Here is a 25,964-nt window from a genome sequence, read left to right on the forward strand (position 1 = left end):
CTGAGCCCTTTATATTGTATGTATTGTATGTATAACTTAGGAGAAATTGAGGACAGTGGATGCTGGAGATCATAGTCGAAAAGGGTGGCACTGGAAAAGCACAGCGAGTCAGGCAGCATCTAAGGACCAGTAGAATTGATGTTTCAGGCATAAGCCCTTCATCAGGAATGTGGGGGAAGAAGCCCCCTTCCTCCAGCCACCACCCCCCTCCCATCCTAAAAATCCTAATGAAGGGCTTATGCCCAAAACATCGATTCTCCTGCTCCTTAGATGCTGCCTGACCTGCTGTGCTTTTCCAGCGCCACACTTCTCGACTCTGTATAACTTAGGAGCAGAGTAGGTCATTCAACACTTCAAGTGTGCATTGTTATTCAATAAGGTCATGACTGTTCTGATTGTATTCTGAATTCATATCTACCTCTGATAACCTTTGATTCCCTTGCCTATCTATCTCGACCTTAAAAAAAATTTAATGAAACCATTTCTACCACCTTTTGAGGCAGAGTTCCAAAGCCACACAACTCTCTGAGAAAAATGTTCCTTTCATCTCTCTTCTACTAGGATCATCCCTAATTGGAAAGCAGTGTTTCCTGGTTCTGGACTCACCAACAAACAGAAACATCCTTTCCATATTCACCTTGTCAACACCATTCAGATCTTATCAATTTCAAATAAATCATCCCTCACTCTTCAAAAAATATAGTCAAAGCAATTGCAGCCTATCCAATCTTTCCTTGTAAAATAGCCTGCTTATTCTATGCATAAATCTAGTAAATCTCTGCTGGACTATCTCCAACAAATTTACATCCTTCCTTAAATAAGGAGATCAAAACAGCGCACAGTATTCGAGGTGTGATCTCATCATTGCCCTACATAACTGAAGCCAAATATCCTTGCTATTACTTTCATTTTCCAGCATCCCATTAGCCTTCTTAATTCATTGCTGTATCTGCATAATAACACATTGTGGCTGATGCACTAGAGCACCTCAATCTCTCTGCACCTGGAATTCTGCAGTTTATATAAAGTTTGATGTAATGATTGGAACCATGGCCAGATGGATCTCATTGACTATGAGATTCTTGATTGGGGTTGTTAATCTGGGTCAATCAGGGAACCCTGGCTGACAGAAGGTCCCCTCAGTCGAGACACCATATACAGTGCGCACGTAAATAAAGGGTGACTTGGTGATGGGATAGTGGCATCTGTGCAATTGTTTCACTTAAGGAATACTTGGTTATTCTGCTAAGTTTTTGCACACTCACTAACCTATCGATATTGATCTGTATCTTTGCTATGTCATCTTCACAACACACTTTCCTACCTATCTTTGTGCAAACTGCAAATTTAGCCACAAGTCCTTCAAGTCATTGATATAAATTATAATACATAATGGGCTCAGCACAGACCTTGAGGAACCTCACTTACTCACATCAATCTGAATACTCTCTGTTTTCGTGCCTGGCATCCAATCATTCATTGTGCTAATATGTTGCCCCCTATACCATGAACTCCTACTTTACGCAATAATGTTTTATGTTCAACCTTGTCAGAAGGCTTTTGGAAATTTCTCATCCAGGAACAAATGTCTACCTAAAACAGCTGCCATTATTATAGAGGATCTTTAGAGAAATGGTTGTGCTATCTTCAGGGCTGATAATCAGCCTTTCTACACAAAGGCACAGATGTTAATGAAGTGGTATTAACTCCAGTTGGTGAGACGTTTGCAGCGTATATTACCATGATGTGAACTTGAAACTAGTGAGGAATAGATGGTTCTTGACATGATTCTTTGGTTCATTTTGATCAGAGATTGTTCCAAATAGATATGAAAAGCTTAATTTCTGTACCTAATGTCCATAAATCAAATGTTATATTTATGAAATCCTTACACCAAATACATTTCTAATAAGTGAACAATATTCCTCCATAATTCACCAGTTTAGCTCTGTCATTGGTATAAGATGAAAGGTAGGTCCATTTCTTAGCACTTTGTTCATCTTGAGATGTATTCATAAAAGTAACTGAAATTATTCCAACTCCTTCAGGTGCCAAACCTGCCCCTGGAATCTGCTTTGAAAGAGTTAACTCAGCAGGTGACCCATACGGTAATTGTGGGAAGGACTCGACTGGTTTGTTTGCAAAGTGTGACATCAGGTACAAACATACATCTTGCATCTTCTCAAGACACAAACAGTTGACTGAAGACTTTTCCGCTCTGTAATTACTGTATGTAAAAACATATAAAATGTACAGAAACTTGTACAAACTTCCTGTTAGCTTTGTGTTTTTCATCACTGCCTTTGGATCTACTCCCTACTTAGCACACATCACTTGGTTTTGTTATATCGGGTGACTTTATTATATACTACCTGCCCCACAATTGGAGGATTTCATCTTTGAAGTGTTAGTACCTCTTACCTGTTATGAGAATTTTAGATGAGTATAAATTTAAGTAAACTAGAGGGTGGAGGCCTGTTTTGCTTTTTATTTAGCTGTGATATAATTCTTCCACCTTATTTCATCTGTGACCTAGGAACAGTGTATCTGTGAAGTGTTTTATTCTCGTACACTGTTCTTATTTTTTTTTTAACTTAAAGGCCTGTGGTAAATGATGCTGTGTTTAGAGCCATAAAGTTCAGTTGTCAAGTAATGTAGGTTATATTATTTGTAGTTGAAGAGTGTGGTGCTGGAAAAGCACAGCCCGCCAGGCAGCATCCAAGGAGCAGGAGAATCGACGTTTCAAGCATAAGCTCTTTGTCAGGAATGAGAGGGGCTGAGAGATAAATGGGAGGGGGTGGGGCTGGGGGGGAGGTAGCTGGGAATGCGATAGGGAGATGAAGTTGGGGATGAAGGTGATAGATCAGAGAGGAGGGTGGAATGGATAGGTGGGAAGGATGATGGACAGGTAGGACAGGTCATGAGGGTGGTGCCAAGTTAGAAGGTTAGATCTGGGATAAGGTGAGTGGAGGGAAAATGGGAAAACTGCTGAAATCCACATTGATCCAATGTGGTTGGACGCTCCCAAGGCAGAGGTTGAGGCGTACTTCCTTCAGATGTCAGGTGGTAAGGGTTTGGCAGTGGACGATTCCCAGGACCTGCATGTCCTTGTCAGAGTGGGAGGGGGAGTTAAAGTGTTCGGCCACGGGGTAGTGGGGTTGTTGTATGCATATGTCCTGAAGATATTCTCTGAAGCCTTCCGCAAGTAGGCATCCTTACTCCCCAATGTCTCATTCCAGCACCACACTCTTTGACTCTGAAATCCAGCATCTGCAGTGCTCACTTTCTCCCTATATTATTTGTAACCAGCATTTAATTTTCCACCAGTCTTGATTTTCTGCAATGACAAAATCATTATTCCTTAAAAATTAATTAAATATGTATGATGTCTTGTTCTGGCTAATCTGAGTTTACTTTCCATCCATGACATTCAAATTTCCAATGGCTCACATTAGTTCTATCTCTGTAACGATTCATTTTCTATTAGTGCAATAGAGCCGTTTATCCACTTATTCGAGTTCCCAGAAAATCTTTTATAGATGTCCAACTCTGATTCCCTAATTTCCCCAGAACTTTAATGTTTTTGCCTACATTGCTGCCTGATTTTGCAAGCAGCTTAGATCAAATTACCAAAGAATAACATCAGATTTCTTTAGGAGCCGACACCAATTAGTGAAAAGACTGTTCCATTCTCCCCCAGCAGTTCAGATTGAAACAGTAAAACAAAATTGTGGATGCTGGAGATCTGAAGCAAACAAAAACAGGAGCTGCTGTAGAAACTCAGTAGGTCTAGCAGCATGGAGAGAAAACAGAGTCAACATTTCAAGTCCTGAGACCCTTCTTCAGATTGATGGTTTTGTTCAGGTTGCCGGTTTTCTGGTTAGTTACAGCAGTTGGCACTCTATTGCCCTCAAAAAAACTAGTTTCTGTGCTGAACTAGCAAGGATATCTATATTCTTAAGCAGCAAGATGTTTGGCGTGGGGACATTTTTAATTTAAATTTGAACAATCATAATTTTTGAGGAAATGCAAAGATTTGGAAGTTAAATAGTAGTGAAAGTAGGTGTGAGCCAGGTCATAAGCCCACTGCATATATCTAAAGAAGCTAATGATTGGAGTACAGCAAAATTTTTCACAAGCTTCATTTGATGGTTAGTCAGGCAGTATCCATGGAGAGAAAGCAAGCTAAGGTTTCAAGTTGAAATGACTCCTCATTTAGACTCGACATGTTAGCTTGCTTTCTCTTCATGAATGCTGCAATGATCCTGTGATCTCCAGCATTTTTTGTTTCCAGTTTAGATTCCAGCATCTGCAGTAATTTACTCCTCATTTGTATGTTAGTCATGAACTGGAGGTGGTGGTAGGGTGGGCCCCTTGCAATCTTGGCATTTTGAGCAGTCCAACCCGCCCAGCGCAAAGAAAACATTCCACTGGCCAGAATGCCAGGCTCCTCCTGGCTCCATGTTCAGTTAAGAAACAAGTATCAAATGTATGATTTGGGTGGGAACCTTAAGAAATCTATTTGAGCACTCTTGGTTTGATTGCTTTGCACCTGAGAAGACTAACTGTAGCATACACAGTACAAACGGTGATCAGCTGCAAACCATTTACCCAAAGAGACCTGAAACTCTTGTTAAACAATTGTTTGTGGAATGTGGGGCCATAATATCGGACCAAGGTGGGTGTCCTGGACTACTACAGGGCCCCCTATCCATTACAGCAAGCAGTGCACATCTGATGCAGGCTGAGCACATAAATGCTGCACATCATTTTCACAGAGATATGTTTAGTTAAAGTTCATTCAAAATTTTCATGAAGGTATTTTCATGAAGAGAATGTTTCCAGTTGGGCCCTGGTGATTGAATTCCATAGCTCATAGGAAAAAGCCTTTTGACCAAGAAAAATTACTTTTTGAACAGACATTGAAGCAGTAACATCTCATTTATTTCCAATTTCAGCAATCGGATACTTTTGTGAAAATATCCCAAGTCAATTCTGGATTGCTATGCATGAATTTATTAAAGCAGCAAGAAGGATACTCTAGAGCTCTCAGTTTTTAAAGCTATGTGCAATCTTGAAATTATATTTCAAACCAGATGGTGACATTAAGAAGCATTCGTTACACCCAAAACAGAAAAATTCAAACAGAATGCAATAAAGTCTGTGAGAAGATTTGTAGCTCGGGTGCTCGTTGTTGTGGTTCTGTTTGCCAAGCTGGGAATTTGTGTTGCAGACAGTTCGTCCCCTGTCTAGGTAACATCCTCAGTGCTTGGGAGCCTCCTGTGAAGCCCTTCTGTGATCCTTCCTCCGGCATTTATAGTGGTTTGAATCTGCCGCTTCCGGTTGTCAGTTCCAGCTGTCCGCTGCAGTGATCGGTATATTGATTGAATCGTTTCAATCAATAAGCACATCGACCTGGACCCAATATACCGACCACTGCAGCGGACAGATGGAACTGACAACCGGAAGCGGCAGATTCAAACCACTACAAATGCCGGAGGAAATATCACAGAAGCGCTTCACAGGAGGCTCCCAAGCACTGAGGATGTCACCTAGACAGGGGACGAAATGTCTGCAACACAAATTCCCAGCTCGGCGAACAGAACCACAACAACAGAATGCAATAAACTGACACCAAAAGAGAAAATACTGGAAAATCTCAGCAGGTCTGGCAGCATCTGTAAGGAGAGAAAAGAGCTGACGTTTTGAGTCTAACTGACCTATTGTTAAAGCTTTGACAAAGGGTCAGTTAGACTCAAAAAGTCAGCTCTTTTCTCTCCTTACAGATGCTGCTAGACCTGCTGAGATTTTCCACTATTTTCTCTTTTGGTTTCAGATTCCAGCATCCGCAGTAATTTCCTTTTATGCAATAAACTGACCTTGCTTTCAATTTTTATGTCAATGCAGCCTGTGGGTTGACCTTTATTTCCAAATTAGCTTGAACAACCAGATTGTAATTCAGGTGAAAAGTGGTTCTGTGCTGACCTCTCTGGGAAGCTGAGGTACAAAATAATTCTCAGGGCCCAGGCAGGATTTCATCTGATAGGTTTTTATACAAGAGTGTACTTGAAAGACAAATCACTATTTCTTGATACCTTTTACAAACTCACCCCATACATTGGGAATATGAATTCCTTTTTTGATTACAATCCACAATCTTTAATTTTTAATGAACATTTGTAATTTTACATACCTTGTTCAGACTTAGGGCTTATAGGGGTCTGAGTACATGGACTATGGCCACATTTGTGGCAGAATTGGATGGGCAGTCATGATAGGCTATCCTGACTTCAGGAGTATCTCATTCCATCTTTTATGCTTTTCACAAGCAGCATGGGAAGATTCTCACTTGGCAGCAGCAAGTTGCACATTGTTCGGGGGGTTATTGATTGTTAAATTGTTTTTTATGGTCCAACCTGCTGCATTTAATATTCACACTTCTATCTACAAAACTTACCATACAAGCTGGATGATAAAAGTTGATATGGAGATCAGAGCAGGTAGCTGGAGAATTCAGCTCACTGCTTGATCCAAAGAACTTCCATGTTGGACAATGGGCATCAACATCTCAGGGCATATTCCATGGGCACCAATTTCATGCATTCCACATCCATGGGCATTGATATCCGATATGTGCCAGCCTCTCCAACCCTTAAGGCACATCACCAATCCAATTACTGGACACTTCTGCACTTCAGTGCTGCACCTCAGGCTGTACCAGTAACTGTTGTTGTAATGCTGCAGCAAGGATATTTTGTGCTTAGGGACACACACTCAGCTCAGGGATTGGGTCAGGCTGTATCTCTGGGCTCTTCACTCACTGTCATAATGCTGACTCACTTTGACCATACCTGGATGCTCACATTGCCTTTCCATTTTGCAAAGACACAGAGGAAGGAAGTTTGCCATGGTTGCCAGTGGGCCTCAAAGGGGATAGCCTTCACTCAGGGGGCCTCAGCATAGCAAATCAAGATCATTCATATGCAAAGGCATGGAAATGGTCAGGCAGCCATTCTAAGTCCGGATATTCTATATGTAAAGGGTGAGGAGCTGAATATCAAATAGGCCACCACCCATATTGATTTTGCCCTTGAGGGGCTGTATTCATTCTCAAATGAGAGAGAGGTGTATTGTAGGGGAGATGAAAGTGGGTGGCATAGCTGATAATTCTGATGCAGGTGGGGAGGTATCCTGAGCTAGTTAATAGCAGTGCTGGGGGCTTGCAGGGTTATTGGTGTCGGAGTTTGCGTTGGCTGACAGTGAGTCAGGGAAGGTGTTCCTGGCTATAGATCAGTGGATCATGAGCCATATGGGAGGTGGATATAGTAACAGAGTTACATTGAGATATCAGAGAGAAGATGGTGGCACTTAACACTGGTGAAGTGGAGAATGTCATTAATCTTCTTTCTCCAGTGCTGTGCATTCCTCCAGATGACTGAGACTGTACTGACCTGGGTGGCAACCTCTTCTGTTTGTTCTGAGGGAGTCATATCAGACTTGAATTGTTATCATCTGTTTCTGTCTTCTCAGACGCTGCCAGACCTGCTGAGCTTCTCCAGCATTTTCTGTGTTTTTTCTTGTTTATTCCTAATCAGCGGGTCACTATTGGAAGATTAGGTGAAGTCACTATTCATTAATATGATCGCAAGCAATCCATGTGTCAATCAGCCCTTAACAAATGTCTGGGTGGTCATTCATAGTGTAAGCTTTAAGTCATTTTTCAAGATGATGGCTTAAACTAAACACAGACTAAACTGGTGATTTAGCTTCAGATCAAATGGTGGTACCTCAGAGGCTCTTTAGTGCTAAATTATTCAGAGAAAATTGCCCCCTTGAGTTTTATGGTAGCAGTCAAAGAGAGGCTTTGGTTTCACCTTTGGAACAGATAAGAATAACAGGCCTTCTTGTAGTATTGTTTTTAGATATTACAGAGCTATACTATGAATCAGTTAAAAATAGCTGTTCCTATTTTACAAAATCAACAATTCTTTGCCAACACTTGAACTGACTAAGTGAAAAATCTTAGATAATCTGGAGGAAATTTTGGCCCAGACTTTGTCATTGTAATGAAAGTAAAAATCAGTGTTTTACCATCACAGAACAAAGAACAGTACAGCACAGGCCCTTTGGCCCATCAAGACTATGCAGGCATATGATGCCTTTCTAAACTGAAAATCTTTTGCCTCCACGCAGTCTGTGTCCCTCTATTCCCTGCCAGTTCATATATCTGTCTTTTAAAATGCCTCTTAAAAATGTTACTCTTGTATCCAGCTCTATCAACATCTCTGCTTACCAGGCACATACCACCCTCTTAAAAAGATTTTAAAAAATTGCCTCACACATCTCCTACCCGTTTTTATCTTAAACCTATATCCCCTAGAAATTGATGTTCTACCCTGAGAAAAAGACTATCATTTCTATCCATGGACCTTATAATGTTGGAAATATCGATCAGGTCACCCTCATTCTTCGACTTTCAAGTGAAAATAAACCAAGTTTGTCCAGTCTCTGACAGCAGCTTCTGCAATCCACATGTGCTAAGTTGGTCCCAAATTTTCAGCAGTAGCTATCAGTACTCTCCATTTCCCCTACATTATTAAAGTCCGCATGACTGCAATAAATGGAAATAATTGAATAGTGAGAGCTTATACTTTTACCCTTTATGTCTTGCCATTAAAACTCTTGGAAGTGTGGTACCTTTTGAGTGTAATTAAGTTTAACTGCAAGCTTAGTTCACAATATTTATTAACAACCCTGAAAGAGTAGTCTTATATTAGTTGAATGTCACGTGGCTCCATTATGTTAAGAAACTCCATATATTTCTATTTTGTTTTAAAAGTATGGCAAAGATAATTTAGTTTTAGCTAAATTCCATGTTCCTATCCAAAGTATTTACTGTGGCATTTGTAAAATTTAAAATGAAAAGTGAAGAGATTCAGTGTTTTTACTTTCCTACTGATTATGAGAATACTTCAAATTGATTGGCTATTTGCCCTGCTTCCAGCCATAAGTTGCTGCTAGATGCCTGGGGATGGCCTTGAATTGCTGCAAGGTTCAAATGGATGTTTCAAAGTGGGATGTTTGAACCAAAACATCATCAGATCTTTGCAGACAGCTATGTTTGATGGCAGCAACAAGAGCCTTTGCTTCAATGCTGACTGCAAAGTTCACCCTCCCTTAAATTTGAACTGCAAATGTACCCATAGATGCAAAACAAAAAATGTTTCTCTTTTTAGAGGCATCCTAATACTTTAAAGAGACTGATGATCAACAGGCTGATCGCATATTTGCAGACAAATTCTTAGGTATATGACAACTATTTTATAGTGTCAGTCTTACAAGACTAACAAGTGAATGTGCAAACAACTCATGGGATTAATTCGTAGCAATTTTAATATAAAGCTCAACAAACATATTAAAGCTTTATTTTAAAGGCAAATGCACTGCTCATTTCATTCGGCAGTTAACAGGAGAAACACGATTATTTGCTTTTAAATTTAAAATGTAATAGCCAAAACCATCTTTGCAGAAGGCTGAATAAATTCTGCCAGCAGAATACTGATATGTATATGAGAAGCTGTCGATTCAGCAAAAATATCTTACCCGCACGCACAAGAACAACTTCACTTGAGGCCTAATCGTTTATTCAGTGCACAGGAGCCTCATTATTTATTTATTACCTAGTAAATTTGGCAGCTCAGACTATACATTACTTAAATGAACTGCAAGTTGAACATTTTCCAAAGTTACGAACTAAGTTGACTGAAGCCTGTTTGTAACTTAGTCAATCAAAACAGCCAGGTTCAGGAAATATGGAAAGAAATGTTACACTAAATGAGAATCCTCTGATGGCAGATGAACAACTGTCAATTAAATAAAAACCTTTTATATAGAGAGAGTATTACAAATTAAGGATTAATTTGGATTTTTGTACAGGTACTTCCCTTTCAATGCACTTTGTAATGTGTATCATCAGTAAAAAATAGAATTCTCAGTGTGCTGTGTGGTCTGCTTACAAAATGGAAATTTTGGAAGATGTTCAAAGATATAAAAATATCACTTCTTTGGATTTAGCTGAGTATTTTACCACAATAGATGATATTTTTAATGTTAATGGATTGACATAATCTCCCAAAGCTTAACTATTCTCTGGATTCTGAAGTTTAATTTGTAGCCATCATCTTTCCACTTTATGGGAATGTGCCCTCAGTTATACAGTCTGTCTACTTTTCTTAACAGAGATGCCCAATGTGGAAAAATACAATGTCAGGGAGGAGCGAGCCGCCCTGTCATTGGGACAAATGCAGTCTCCATTGAAACTAACATCCCCTTGCAAGAAGGTGGAAAGATCTTGTGCCGTGGCACACATGTCTATCTAGGGGATGATATGCCTGATCCAGGGCTTGTACTAACAGGCACCAAATGTGGACAGGGGAAGGTAGGAATATGCCATAATCAATCATTTATTGAGCCTTCATTCGAGTAAGCATTCTCCTCTTTAGATAAGATTTTGTGTTGCTAAATATGAGTTGACTGACCTTTCGTTGCAGTGGGAATTACTACAGAGGACTAAATTGATAATATTGAATAACTGTAAAGATTTGATATTTGCCATAATTTTCAATGTATTTGTAAGTTTCATAACGCTGACCATTTTCCTAAAATAATATTGTGACCTAATAAGATATATTGGGGTAGATTTGCCTCCATGGAGTCAGCGCATACCTAAACCAAGAAGATTGATAGGAGCTGTTCCTCAAGCCATTTCACCGCTATCAGCTTGATTTGCCAGGGCTGATTATGCCAACACACACAGCTCCTCTGAGCAAAGACATCAATGTTAGGCTCACCAGCAGAGGCCTTCAGGTAAGGTCCAGGAAAACAGAAAAGGAGCAGAACACTGAATGGCTGTTCACAACCACTGTAGTGTCAGAGGAGTGTTCCCGTTCCTACTGGCTTCACAGAATTTATCGCAAAATAATTTTTAATGCCATGTAATTTTTTTATTCAGCATCAACAGTTTGAGGAAAATTCAATTCCCCTGCCCGATTTATTGCCCACAGAGTTTGAAAAGGGTTCCGTAAAGCACGGTAATGCTTGTTGGAGGTGTTTGCTCAGGTGGTGATGAAACTGGAGCCCTGAACTTCGCTTAGGAAATGCAGCATTTAGTTTACACACAAGGTCACACAGAGAGTAATAACACAATAAACCAGATAATCTATTTTAATCAGGCCTGTTGATGGATAAATGTTGACCTGTATGTCAAGGAATTCTCCTGTTAACTTAGATTAATTCAATGGGACTTCTGCATCTACGTGAGAAGACAGACTGAAACTTGATTACTTAAAGTTTCATCCAGTCTGAAAGACAACACATCCCACCATGCGAGCACCCTCTCTTATTGTACTTTGCTCAAGTTCCTGGATAGCATTTGCCACCACATTCAGGATTAGATGGGAATACTACTACAAGGCCTAGTATAAGTATAATCCTCATCAAAATATCAGCGCAGACACCCATTTGGCAGTGCTTACATGAATTTCTGTTGTGCAATAGAATTTATGCTCAAAATCATTTGTACCCTGAACTTGCCACTTGCCCATATGGGCAAAGCTCACTTTAGGGGCTACTGATCTCTTTGTAGACAGTTTGGATGGATTAGAAAGTGGATTTTTGTGGAGGGTTTTGGAATAGGAAATTTACTCAAGAGGCAGGAAGGCAGGTGGTGACCCGGCTGTGCTCCCACCTCCACACCAATTAAGATCATGGCAGGAAGGCAATTAACCCACTTTCAGGTCTCTCTTTCTGCTGCTGATGGTATTACCTTGGGAGTGGGCTTACCTTATAGGAAATGAGACAAACAAACCTGTGTTGAGCTGTCTCTGGGATCCCAAGGGGATTGTGGGATGGGGTTGGTATCGCTCATTTAAATATATTAAGTGCCTGAACAAGTGATCCAGGAAAGGGGGAGGGTCAGACCATCTGATCATTATTGCTTCTCACCCCCCATTTCCACACCCTGTGCAACCCCACCCCTTGATTCTTGCCCTGCCAATATTCGGGAGTCCGGCGACGATGCTGCACCTAATGGATGGATGTCATATGGACTGCAGCCAGCATCTCCCTGTTGCCAGCATCAGATTGGCCATTTGTACATTGGTTTGAAACCATTAACACTTTGAGCCCTAAATTTGTTCAGCATCCTGGGGTCCTCGATCCTGAGGAATCCCTGCTGTTGTCCTGGTATGTACCAGAGTGACACTTATTGCAGTACGCCTTCCCTAAAAAAGACACCATAGGGCACCCATTATCTCTTCAACTGATGGATAAGATCCCATTTCCTCAATTAAACCAGCCCTTTCAGTGCAGTATGTGATCCTAATGGGAAAACAAGAATGTCTTCTTCCTGCTTTGTACTTCTCACTTTAGTTTCTGAAGTCTGAGTTGCTGTCTAACACTGTTTCCTATCGACATGAAGAAAATAATATATTTCAATTGGTTCACTGTGCAGCAACTTTTGTGGCTACATTAATTTTAGCAAAGAAGGAGAAAATGTAACCAAATCCTAATAATTAATGTGCACAATGTGCATAATCCCTACTCCAGCTTCTTTCATGTTGTGCTTGTGCAGCAAGTTAAATAACTGTAAGTGGAAGGACTGATTATACTACAGTACTGTTACAGTTTTCAATGTCATTTGTGCACTATGCTTGGTGGACAATTCAGTTGTGTGGATGAACATAAAAATTTCATTTTTTGAACCTCACTAGTTTGAGGCCAGGAACACTCCTCCTGTGATCCTTATTTTTCTATTCATGTCTAACACCCATTGGATGTTAACCTGACTGGAGTTTGAAAAGCTGAAACTGGAAACATTTTTCAGTCTCCATTTTTGTTTGTAGAATACATTTAGAATTATATAAATTGTACAGCCTAGAAACAGGCCAGTCAGCTCAATTGATTTATGCTCATGTTCACAATCTGTATCAGTCTTAACGTAAAAAGCACAAACTAAATTAAATTTGTAAATTATTTATCCTCCTACTGTATTTTGTCCAGCCTTAGAGAATTACTTCATTAGATGTGAACTTGAATCAGAGTTTTAGCTGTAGCATTATTGCCCAGTTATTGTAGTCCCTGGCTTGTGGCCAGTGAGTCTTTTCCCAGATGTAGGGTGTAACAATTGTCATTCTAGTTTCCCTGTCTTTGACTGGATTTCTAAACTGTATAAGCAGCACCGTTCTGGCACAGTGATAAATTGGATTTCAAGTACACTCCCTGTCATCTCCTATCTGTATTAATCCATCAACAGAATCAGAAAGGTTTTCATCCTCAGCACTTTTTTTTCTAAGTTTCCTTGTTCATGATTGAACTTTTTAATTTCAGAAAGATGAAAATCACATCAAAGTATTGATAAAGTACCTGACTTCATGAAAGCAAAATAAAAAGTTCAGTGTTGCAGAAATTTTTGCCATTCATTTTGAAGAGGTTTGAGCCTATCCCTTGTCCCACATCAAGCTGTTAACCTACCATCCTGAGTTGGCTAAAGTTACTAAAGTCCTACAAAACCATAAGGCTGCTCTGTCATTAGAGAGAGAGACAGTTGGTGGTGGTTTAACCTGAGGGTCACCATGTCTCAGGGGAGAAGACACATTGAGAAGGAGAGTCCTTTATGCTAACCTCAGCCAGTGTGGGAATTGAACCCATTGTTGGCAATGGGGGTGGCACGGTGGCTCAGTGGGGCGGCACGGTGGCTCAGTGGTTAGCACTGCTGCCTCACAGCACCAGGGTCCCAGGTTCGATTCCAGCCTCGGGTGACTGACTGTAGAGTTTGCACATTCTCCTCGTGTCTGCGTGGGTTTCCTCCGGGTGCTCTAGTTTCCTCCCACAATCCAAAGATGTGCAGGTCAGGTGAATTGGCCATGCTAAATTGTCCATAGTGTTTGGTGCGTTAGTCAGAGGGAAATGGGTTTGGGTGGGTTACTCTTTGGAGGGTCGGTGTGGACTGGTTGGGCTGATGGGCCTGTTTCCACACTGTAGGGAATCTAATCTAATCATTACTCTGCATCACAAACCTGCCATCCAGCCAACTGAGCTAAGATACCTTGGCACCTCAAAGTTAAAACTTTTATCGTTGTGCCTTATATCCCTCATGGCTCATCCTTCCCTATCTCTACAGCCTCTTCTAGCATTGTAATCCTGTCACCTCCCAAATCATGTCCAAATGCTTTGTCTCTCTGGCTCGGGCATCTTGTGCAGCCTCTTGCCTTGCCCCATTATTGATTTCAACTGCCCAGATTTGCCTAAGATTCAGGAACCCTTTCTGGCTCCCTCACCTCTTAAAAAATAAACTCTTTGGTCTTTCTTCTGATCATTTTCCTGAATGCATTTGTTTCATTGGCTCAATATTTATTTTTGATTATGCTTCAATTAAACATTCTATGTCATTTTCCATATTAAAGCAAATGATGCAACTGCTCCAGTTGTTTAAGCAGGGATGTATGAGGACTGGACATTAATTTACATTGTACCACAAGGGATTATAGAAAAGAATGCTTCACATAAAGTAACTCAAATGTTGATCAGAGGCACCACTCTTTTGTTTACTTGCATAGTCAATTTTCTTTATTTAGAATAATGCAGACATTTGTATTTTCTCAGATTTGCCTAAATCGACAGTGCCAGAACATCAGTGTCTTTGGAGTGATAGAATGTGCTTCAAAATGTCATGGCCAAGGGGTAAGATTGTGCAACAATGCAGATAAAATGTGTATAATAATTCCCTAATTATGCAAATAACCATACATTTTTCTGCATGTAGCTACTTTTCTTGGTCAAGTGAAGATTCATCTTATATAATGCAAGCATACTCCAATGTAAAAAACCAAGGATGGATTGAATGAAGTAGGATCATTCTTAAATTTAAATGTTCAGTTCTTTAAAGTTTGTAGCCATCTGAAATTAGTCTTGTTCTCAACTGACAACATTAATCAAACTGTTATGTAAATGTAATTCATTTCCACGGTTGCAAATTAAGTCTTATCGAATATTTAATATTAGCAAAGCAAAACTGAAAATGTCAGTTCTGATAATATTAGATAGAATTTAAGAACCAGTAGTAACAGCAACAGTAACAAACATTTTCATCAATGCCCTGTGATGCAAGTCCCAAGTCCCTGTTATGTGCTTAGGAGGGAAGATATGAATAAGTTAAAATCCAAGCCTCATTCTCTGATGGATATGTTTTGGGGGAAAATGCTCTGAATTTATAAAGATAATTTTGGACCAAGCATTGATTTTCTATCTCAACCTTGAATCTACGTAGAAGGGTTATAAGAGCTGAATAGAACTTCTGTTCTAATCATGTAGGATTGAAGGATCAAAAAACGCCAAGTCAGCCAAGAGAGCTCACTCCATTATCCAAGTGGTGTTCACCAATCGGACTAGGTTGTAATGATTTTCTATCCTAAAATAGCATGCCTGCACTCCTGAATGATTCATAAATCAATGTACTTCTCTTCTGAATACTTCAGTGGATTTTCACCTCGGTGACTGTTTGATTCTTAAGAAAATAAGACTTAAATGTTTCAGAGCTTAGCTGAATTCAGTTTGTCATGAACAGCAGATTTGTAATGCAGAGTGGGTTCCTGCACCAGCTGAGGTTACCATGAAGGACTCTCCTTCTCAACCCCTCCCTCACCTAAAGCATGGTAACCCTCAGGTTAAACTACCATCAGTCATCTCTGTTTGATGAGAGAGCACCCTTTTGTCGAGTAAGACAATATGGGAGACTTTATCATATTAATCATGGCCATTTGTTCTCTTACCCTAATCCTTTCTCATGTACCTTCATGCACCAATCTTATCCAGGATCCTAATTATTGCAAACAAAGTTACAGAATGGCTTTCTCTTGTTTTCAGTCTAAACACTAAGTATTTTTGCTGATCTCTTCTGGTTTCTGTCTGTAAATATGGCAGATTTCCTAACAAAATATGGATGCATGAGCAGACTGGTCTACTTGGCCACATCAGCTATGACCCAAAGGTGTTGAGTGTCTCAGTCATTCCCCTATTTCCCCATCCCCATAGATCAGTTTGTCAGTCAGTACCAGACCATGCTGCCCACGAAAGCTCCTGCCTTGGAGCTCTTGCTTCACTTTTTTTGCCTGAAATTCCTCTGCATAGAATCTGGAGCTTTCCAGTGAAGAGGAAACAGTGTTATTTTAAGGAGAGCAATTCTACCCACAGACTGTGTCTGTTTGGGATCGGGGAGCTCCAAAGATTCCTCACTTTGCTTCAACTCCATTCTCTTCAGTTCACCACCAGCGTCTGTTACAGGAGGGGTTAGCCACATGATGCTCTCATTGATCATATATGTGCTAGGGATTGGGCATGAAGATTTAGACTCTATTTTTCGATCACTTTTTATTCTATGTAGCTGTGGATGTTGGCATCATTCTGTAGCGATATGGGTTGTAGCTTGCTGATTAAATTTTCTTATTTTTGTTGAGCTTAGTAATCATTCTTGCAGTAAATTTCTGTAAGGTGAATAAAAATGTGTGTATGAGTAAATGGCCCTTTTTAACCCTTTAACCCTTTAATTGAATAGGGTAAATGGGGAAGAAAGAAAGGTATGGCTCCTTTCACAACTACCAGATGACTTCAACTGCCAACCAATGAGGCAATTTTGAAGTGTAATCAATGTTGTAATGCAGAAAATAGAGTAGTCAACTTATGCAAAACAAATTCCCACAAATAGGCAGGTGATAGTGACAAGCTGCTAGCATACGGAGCAATATTAGATCAATGTTGCACTCTGCAGTACAGTAAAATGTATATCCCCTTGACTCAGGACTGCCTGGTTGTGTGGCTATGCTAATTGGCACAGCAAAGCAAGGCAAGGTAATGCACAGATGATGTGAGCATTCAGGTAGACACTAAGTAAGCAAGCACTAAGAGCTTGAGGAAGCAGCCTGAGAAATGTCCTAATCCAATCTGTCCATACTGTGTCCCTTCTACAGCCTTCCAATACTTCTTGCCACTGTGTCGTACAATTCAAATCTGTGCTTTCAGAGCACCCTGTCAACCTTCTGGAGAGAGGTTTTATTTATTCAATTAGAGGATGTGGCATCGCTGGCTTCCTGAGCATTATTGTCCATCTCAAGTTTGCCTTGAGAAGGTGGTGATGGATTGTCTTCTTGACGTCCATTTGCTGTACGTAGTACCATAACGCCATTAGGGAGGGAGTTTCAGTGACTTAGCGACACTGAAGTAATATCAATATTCTTCCAAGTCAGGATGATAAAAGGCTTGTAAGGAAACTCATAGATGGTGTTAGTCTCATTTATCTGTTGCCTTTGTTCTTCTAGGTGATAGTGGTCATGGGTTTGGAAGGTTCTGTTTAAGGAGCTTTGATGAATATTTGCAGTGCATCTTGTAGATAGTACACACTGCTGCTAGTGAGGGTCCATGGTGGAGGGAGTAAATATTTGTGCATGTGGCACCAATCAATTTGGCTGCTTTGTCCTGGATGGTGGCAAGCTTCTTGAATTTTATTGGAACTGCACTCATCCAGTCAAGGGAACGGTATTCCATCGTACTCCTGACTTGTGACTTATATGGGGAACTGATTTTGGGGAGTCTGGAAAAGAGTTAATATAGCTGCAATATTCCCAGGCTCTCACCTCTGTTGTGGTTATCAGAGGCCAGTCATCTAAACTCCAGCACATTTTTTCCGGAGCTCCTCAACCAAGGCACAACCATCTTAAACTGTTTTCCTCAAAGGCCTTCCCTTTATCACAAAACAGAAAGTTAACTGATAATTGTAAAATGTTCCATTCTATTTGCTGCTTCACAGATAAGGAAGCAATCCATTCACGCAGCCAGACCCAGTCAACATCTGGGCTTAGGCTGAAAAGTGGCAAGTAACTGTTGTGCCACACAATGACCATCTTCAACCAGAGAGAGTACAATCCACTCCCCATGACTTTAGTGACATTACTGTCATTAAATTTTTCACCATTACTGTCATTAAATTTTTCAATTGTTCATTAACGATTGACCTTGAATTGAACAGGATCAGCCACAAAAATACAGTGGCTACAAAGACAGGTCGGAAGCTTGGTGTCCTGCAACAAGTGGCCTAATACCTGACTCCACAAATGCTTTCCACCATCTATCAGGCAAGAGTTGGGAGTGTGATGAAATTATGCCATTCCCTGTTCTGTCTCACCATACCTATCATCTTCACTGAAACATCTCAAACACACATAGTCTGTTTTAATACCTTCCTTCATCAAAATTAGTTATAAACAACAGATGACTTCCATCCAACTATTGAAGTTTTCAATTTCTATTATTTAGGCAATGTATTATCCAATCTGTTGTATCCTCCTTTTATTAATAGGTTTCATCGTCATTGGCTATCTTTTGTTTTAGTTTTATCATTCTGAATTTCAGTCATCTTGTTGTGGTATTCCATCAATGTCCTAATGACGTGCAATATGGATCTCTCAAATGAACTAGCTATAATTTAAGAATGAATTGAGAAAAAATGAGAAAATATCATTGAATTTGTGAAGCCTGCCTCATCTCATAAAAAGTGCCATCAATCTATCATTACCAACTGAATTGTTGGGAGAGACGAAAAGCCTGATGGAAAGATCTCTGATTTAAAATATTTAATTGAGCTCCACTCAATTAAGAGAGTTCCACTCTTCTGTCACCATTTCCGTTTCTTAATTTCTTACCTGAATGATCTGGCTTATTTCCTGTTTTGTTGCATCTCCTCATAATGTAACCCACAAGATCCAGGTCACATTCTGGTGAATATGCACAGTGCTGTTGCTAATGCCACTATACCCTGCCTAAGGAGGTTACCAACATTACTGTACATAGTGATCCAGATGGAGTCTAATTAGGACTTAATATAACTGCAGCAAAACGTCCTTTCTATGTCCTTCGCCTTTTGATGTTTTATTGTAACCGATTTCTATATTTTGGTGAGTTGTTGCTGATGAAAGGAGAAGTCAAGTATATGGCATTTGATGTCACATGGCACTAAGTGTAGATCTTAGTTTGTAGCAAGAACAGCATAGAGTCATAGAGATGTACAGCATGGAAACAGATCCTTCGGTCCAACCCGTTCATGCCGACCAGATATCCCAACCCAATCTAGTCCCACCTGCCAGCACACAGCCCATATCCCTCCAAACCCTTCCTATTCATATATCCATCCAAATGCCTCTTAAATGTTGCACCACTTCCTCTGGCAGCTCATTCCATACACGTACCACCCTCTGCGTGAAAAAAGTTGCCCCTTAGGTCTCTTTTATATCTTTCCCCTCTCACCCTATGCCCTCTAGTTATGGACTCCCCGATCCCAGGGAAAAGACTTTGCCTATTTACCATCTCAGAGAGACCTGTAATCCTATGTGTATTCAAACACAAAGGATTGAACTGCATTTGGAATTCACACGGGATAAGTTGGGTTATATCTGAGAAAGGAGATATGGCTATGAAAGCAGGTTTTGTAAACATCTGACCTAAGATCAGAAGGGAAATGGAAAGCAATGAATCTCTGTAAGATGACTTTTTTTCAGAAAATGAGTGACAATGAATTCTTCACTAAAACAAAAGTAAATTACTGAAATATGAAATCTGAAATATAAAACTGAGCAACATTACTGCAACTCTATTAGTGAGGAAATAGATTTTTACGAAGGTCCCGCATGTCATTGTTATCTGCAGGTTGAGTGGCAAATCAATTTACTTCCCTGCAAGGGCCTTCCTCATTTTGCAAGTGATCAATATAAATAACAAGGATTTGCTTCTCTATGGTGGTCATCTGTGAACTTAAATCACGATTTTCTTCTCTCACCCATGTCTTTTTCAAATGTAAGATCTTCAGTCGTTAATTGCAGCAGCAAGTTTCCTTCAACTATATCTCTTAACTGAATTTCAAACAGTCAAATTCAACTTGTAATATTTACTCTGTTTCTCTTTCCCAGGCTGTCAGACCTGCTAAGTTTTTTTAGCTCTTTCTGTTTTTATATTCTATACTTTGATCTACAGAAGATAGCCCTTCCTGAGGAAGGGCTTGTGCCCAAAACGTTGATTCTCCTGTTCCCTGAATGCTGCCTGACCTGCTGCGCTGTTCCAGCAACACATTTTCAGCTCTGATCTCCAGCATCTGCTGTCCTCACTTTCTCCTCTACAGAAGATACAGCAGGATCTGAATAGGATGGAGACATGGGCAGAGAAATGGAATACGAAAATTAATCTGAACAAATGTGAAGTGATGCATTTTGAAAGGTCTAAGCAAGAGGAAAGTATACATTAAATAGCAGAACCCTTAGAACCATTAACAAACAGAGCAATCTAGATATACAGGTCCCTGATTCCCTGAAAGTGGTCACACAAGTGAATAAAGTGGTCAAGAAGGCATATGTCCATCAGTTGGGGCATAAAGTACACAGGTCATTGTTGTAGCTGTATAGAAATTGAGTTAGGTCACATTTGGAAAATTGCATTCAATTCTGGTCACCACACTACCAGAAAGATGTGGTAGAGGGTACAGAAAAGGTTTACCAGAATGTTGTCTGGTTTGGAGGGTGTTAGCTCTGAGAAGAGATTGGACAAACTTGGTTTGTTTTCACTTGAATGTCAGAGGCTGAGACGTGATCTGATAGACATTTACAAAATTTTGAGAGGCACAGATAGAATGGATAGTCAGAGTCTTTTTCCCAGGGTAAAAATGTTAATTATGAGGGGACACAGGTTTAAAGTAAAACGGGGCAAGTTTAAAGAACATGTGAGAGGTAAGTTTTTCACGTGGATTCATGCAATGCAGTGCCAAGGAAGGTGATTGAAGCAAATGTAACATTTAAGAGGCATTTTGACAGATACATGAATATGCAGGGAATAGAGAGATACAGACCACACACAGGCAAAAGGTTTTTAGTTTACAAAATTATCATGTCTCAGTGCAGGCTTGGTGGGCTGAAGAATCTGTACCTGTGCTGTACTGTTCTTGTTAGATATCCATTGTTCCATTGTAATTATTTTTTCACCAGTTAAATAATAATAACTAGTTGGTGGTATAGGATGTGAGTATTGCTAAAAGCAAATACACATTTTGTTGAAATTTTTGTCTTACACTTGTCAGAATAATTCACAAGAATATCAATAATTTATAGTGAAAACTAACATTTATACTGCATGAGAGGCAAGTGCTGATTGGCTAGCAAGTAGACTCTGTTTGGCGAGTGCATCAATTATAAATATTTGATAGTTAATTGCCAGACTTTGTTTTAATTTTAAGTTAATTTTAGGGAGCTTGACTGATTGGTCAGGGTGTTTCCCTGAGAAATGAATCAGTGACTGACTTATTTATTTTGTGGAATTGAAATAGATGCAATGCATGTACATGTTCTTTCTGTCTGCAAAGCAGAAGGCCTCATGTCTTCCAATACATGCAAATGTGCCACATTGTGGGCTTAACTGACTATTCTGAATTCATTGTCAATGTAACAGTCAGGAATATGCAACAACAGTCATCCAATTGCAGAACCACAGTGGGTTCTCTACTATGTCTACCGCAAATCTTCCTTCACTGGTCACAATACATGTTGGGATTCCCACACTCCACATACTGTAAGATTGGCCTTATCACCAACCATGTAAATAGGAGCCAAGCTATTTGTTCACCATGCAAACTTAGCACTTATATGGATGGATTAAACCCTGATCAAATAGTTTCTCACGAACTATTGCGCAAACTCATGAATAGCTCTAAAGCGGTGAGTGTAGGCCCTGAAAAGTATTCAGTATATCTCAGATTACACTGGAAGGGTAAGGTATCTCAAATGTTTGAGCAGCATGTTGAGCCAGTTATTTCACACTGCTACTATGCAGCAGCAACTTTATTCACCACTAACAAGATACTGCCAACAAGCAAAAACAACATTCGGCCTATCACACAAGTGAGTAATGTAATGTACAAATTTCAATGCCAGTCTAAAAGCAAGAACATAGACTGTACATCCTAAATGCTGACAGATTGCATCAAATAGTTTATCTCTTCATCAATTCACTTGTGCTTGCAAAAGTTGCAGTACAGTGTCTAACATTATACAATTGAATCACATTTACTGGATCATCCTTAGTATACAAAGAATTATGGCAGCAACCAATTTAGAATTGTCAGTCAGGCTCACAGTGTGAAGTAATTGCAAATGCTCTATTTATTAATACACGGGAGACTGTCTTATGCAATTAGGATGTACATGCACTTAACTCAACAAAATAGGTGACAGGCATTCACAATGTAATTTTTCAGATCCTTGCAAGTTAACTACCTGGTTTAAAATTTAACCAAAGCCCAGCAGATAACTGTAAATCATCACTAGTTGCTGCATTCCCCAAAGCAAGTCATACACCAATCTAAGCCTACTTGCCAACCAATCAGCTGTTGTGCACTCATGCAGTATAAATATTGGTGTTTCCATTGAATTTGTACACTTGCAAATTGTCCTAATGAGTACAAGACAACAAGCCAGAGATTGTACAACATTGATTTGCTGGGATGGTGCCTGATAGGAAGTAAATAAAGGATGGAGCAAGATTTGAAAAAAGTTTCTACTCTTTTTCCTGAAAACAACACAAAAAATAATGATGACAGAAGTGTTTTAAGTTTGCAAAAGGCTAGATTAGAATAACAGATTTTGTGAGAGATCAAAAATAAAAGATTAAATCTGGGACATCTCGAATAGACACCAAAAGGAACTTGTTTATATAAGTTATATATGTATGGAACTAACTTCCAGGTTTAGTGAGTGAGGCAAGAATATAGTTTACTTCCATGGTCCCTCTAGATTGGAGTGTGTTTGATTGGACAGGAGGCTATGAAGTATGGATACCTTACTGTAGATTCAACCCACCTCCCCTGAGCTTTGGGTGAGGCAAGAAGTTGGCAGCCTTTCCACTGGGAGGACAATTGAGGCCCTTAATCCTCCACTTAAAGATGACTGACGAGGTCTATCCCAATGCCACTGCAATTCTATCAATCACACAGCAAACTGCAACCTATTAAGAGTGGCGCCCTCATTCTCAGGCACTCTGTGCTCGATTAGTGACCTGGCATTGGGAAAGGAATGGCTTTGAGATACCATCTACTGTACTTTTGGTAGACTTGCTGACCTTGCCTGTCAGCAGTACCCCAAAATTCCCATCCTTCCTAACATACTCCATTCAGATAAAAGCCCAAGTACAATTCCAGCAGTAACCATCGGTCTTGGTGATGGTGCTGATACTCAAGAGTTGCGGGTCCAGACTGGTCAGACTGGCCAACATTCTCAGGGTAGGATTTCCATCCTTCAGCGTGCATAATTCAGGGGGAAACCTGGCACTGTCCAAGTAAGAGTTTGTTGTGATAATTAAAATCTGGTTAAGATTCAACATTACCTTAGGCTTGTAAAGAAAGAAAAGGAGCTGAAGGGATATGGGAGCTGTGCATTTTAAGATGAAGTCTACCCTCATGTAAGTAAACATTAACTTTGTCAAATATGACTATCAATAAGGGATTATTGGAGAGGAGATCTCTTGGAATCCTATAGATTCAGGCTCCTGTTCTTTGTGATCTGACATCACTTTGACATAGCTCCTTATGCAATTGCTCAGTAGCTAATCCAAGAGTAAAGGTATAATTGACCCTTTTTCCACACTCAATAGTAGGTATCATTAGAACTGTTTGCTCATGAGGAATGGAAACATCGCCATGGACTGGTTGTGGTAAACATATTCATGTTGTAATTTCTGTGGGATTTAAATAAAATAATTTGAGAATACCGTCCTGACTTCAAAACTACTATTGATATTCAGTGTTATTAAAAGAAATTGAAATATTGAGTTTAAAGGGAATCTATGTAACTTTTACCTCATAATTAATTCAAACTTTTTTTTATCTTTTAGCATTTTTGACATTTTGTTTCTCATTACTAGAGCAACCCTAGAGTGTTCCAGTTGTTGCTGTCATTGTCTGATAGTGTTAGCAAAGGTAACAGAGCTCTTGAGCTGTTACAGTATAGCAATTGATCCCCTTAGAATCAATATCAAAGGGAAGTCTGGTAGCCTTGAAATTAAAATTGGCAATCTGTAAAGGGCTGGAAACCTCTTTTTTTTCATTATTTGAACCAACCAGAGTTTTATTGACATTATTTTACTGATTCAGTGTTGGGGAGTGGTACTGCACTTTATTTTAAAACTTGGGACTGATTAACAAGCAATGAGATGGTCCAATATGTCAGTGCACTAAAGAATATTAAGCTACAGGACTTCTACATGATCTGGGTTTCTGGGTTTTGCAGCACTGCTTGGGAATTTAGCAAATGAAGGTTTTGTCTATGAAGTTCAAGCGACCAGTTCAATACATTTGTAAATGCACATGAATTTTTTTTGTTAGATCATATATGATGTGACAAGATTGAAGAAATAATGAGAAAAGTGTAGCATGTTTAAAATCAAATTAAAAATAACATTTTAAGAAGTGATTATGAAGTTAGGTAATGTATTCCGGTTTATAATTAAACAAAGATAAATTATCTCATCAAGAAAACATAGGCTGCTATAAATGGGATTTTACCATATCTTAGAACTACATATTCATAAAGAAAACAGATTGGAATTATGTCGTCATGAAATTGCAGCAGGATCTTGATCAGCTGGGGAAGTGGACCAAGAAATGGCAAATGGATTTTAATATGGAAAAATGTAAGGTCTTACATTTTGGAAAGTCAAATCAAGGTAGGAGTTTCATGGTGAATGGTAGGGCCTTCAGCAGTATAGTGGAACAGAGGGACCTTGGAGTTCAGTTGCACAGTTCTCTGAAAGTGAAGTCACAGGTCAATAGGGCAGTGAAGAAGATCTTGGCACATTGGCCTTCATCAGTCAGGGCATTGAGTATAGAAGTTGTACAGGATGTTGGTTAGGCCACACTTGGAGTATTGTGTTCAGTTTTGGTTCCCTTTGCTACAGATGTGAGTAAACTGGAAAGAATGCAGAAGAAATTTACAAGGATGTTGCCAGGACTCAATGGTCTGAGTAATAGGGAGAGGTTGGACAATCTAGGACTTTTTTCTTTAGATTGTAAGAGATTGAGGGGGGATATTAAAGAAGTGTATAAGATCGTGAGAGGCATGGATAGGGTGAACGCTCGGATTGTTTTTCCCAGGGTTGGTTAATCAAGGACTAGAGAGCATCAGTTTAAGGTTAGAGGGGAAAGAATAAAATGGAACCTGGGAGGCAACATTTTTAGACAAAGGGTGATATGCATATGGAATGAACTGCCAGCAGAAGTGGTTGAGGTGGGTACATTAACAACATTTAAAAAGGCATTTGGACAAATACATGGATAGGAAAGATCTAGAAGGATATGGGCCAAGTGCAGGGAAAAGGGGTTAGTGTTGATGGACATTTTGGTTGGCATGAACAAGTTTGGGCCAAAGGACCTGTCTCCGTACTATAGGTCTCTATGACTCTGTGACTCAACTGGAAGGTGTTCCTATTAATCCGGCCTCACTGCTGTACAAGCTCTGACAATGTGTTGATATGGACCAGACCAAATCCCCTCAAAATATTCAAAAGATAGTCTAGACTCTAACTTCTTCTTATTTTAAAGATATAGGTGAGGTGTTGCATTCCAGATGCAGTTCGATTGGTCGAGCTACCAGATTTAAAGCGAAACACACTTTATTCATCTGTTATAGTTAAAATACAACAAAAGAAAGCAGGAACAGAAACAGAAGTTGCTGGGAAAGGTCAGCAGGCTTGGCAGCATCTGTGAAGAGAAGTCAGAGTTAATGTTTTGGGTCCTGTGACCCTTCCTCAGAACTGGGGAAAGAAGGAATTGAAAAAGCTTAATTCGATTGGAAATCTTAACAGAACAATAGATGCCGTATCTATTACGA

At 39.7% G+C, this 25,964-nt stretch overlaps 1 protein-coding gene across 5 annotated transcripts in view; it reads left to right on the forward strand.

The window, feature by feature from the left end:
- The window catches only part of LOC122561142 (disintegrin and metalloproteinase domain-containing protein 12), a 344,810-nt gene that overhangs the window by 288,097 nt on the left and 30,749 nt on the right, over window positions 1–25,964 (forward strand). For all 5 annotated transcript variants that reach the window (XM_043712616.1, XM_043712619.1, XM_043712618.1 and 2 more), the window contains 3 exons: window positions 2,049–2,157; window positions 10,240–10,438; window positions 14,662–14,739. In XM_043712616.1, the coding sequence (XP_043568551.1) occupies window positions 2,049–2,157; window positions 10,240–10,438; window positions 14,662–14,739 (386 nt within the window). The remainder of the gene's footprint in view (window positions 1–2,048; window positions 2,158–10,239; window positions 10,439–14,661; window positions 14,740–25,964) is intronic.

The sequence above is a fragment of the Chiloscyllium plagiosum genome, chromosome 22, assembly GCF_004010195.1.
Source record: "Chiloscyllium plagiosum isolate BGI_BamShark_2017 chromosome 22, ASM401019v2, whole genome shotgun sequence".
Lineage (NCBI taxonomy): Eukaryota > Metazoa > Chordata > Chondrichthyes > Orectolobiformes > Hemiscylliidae > Chiloscyllium > Chiloscyllium plagiosum.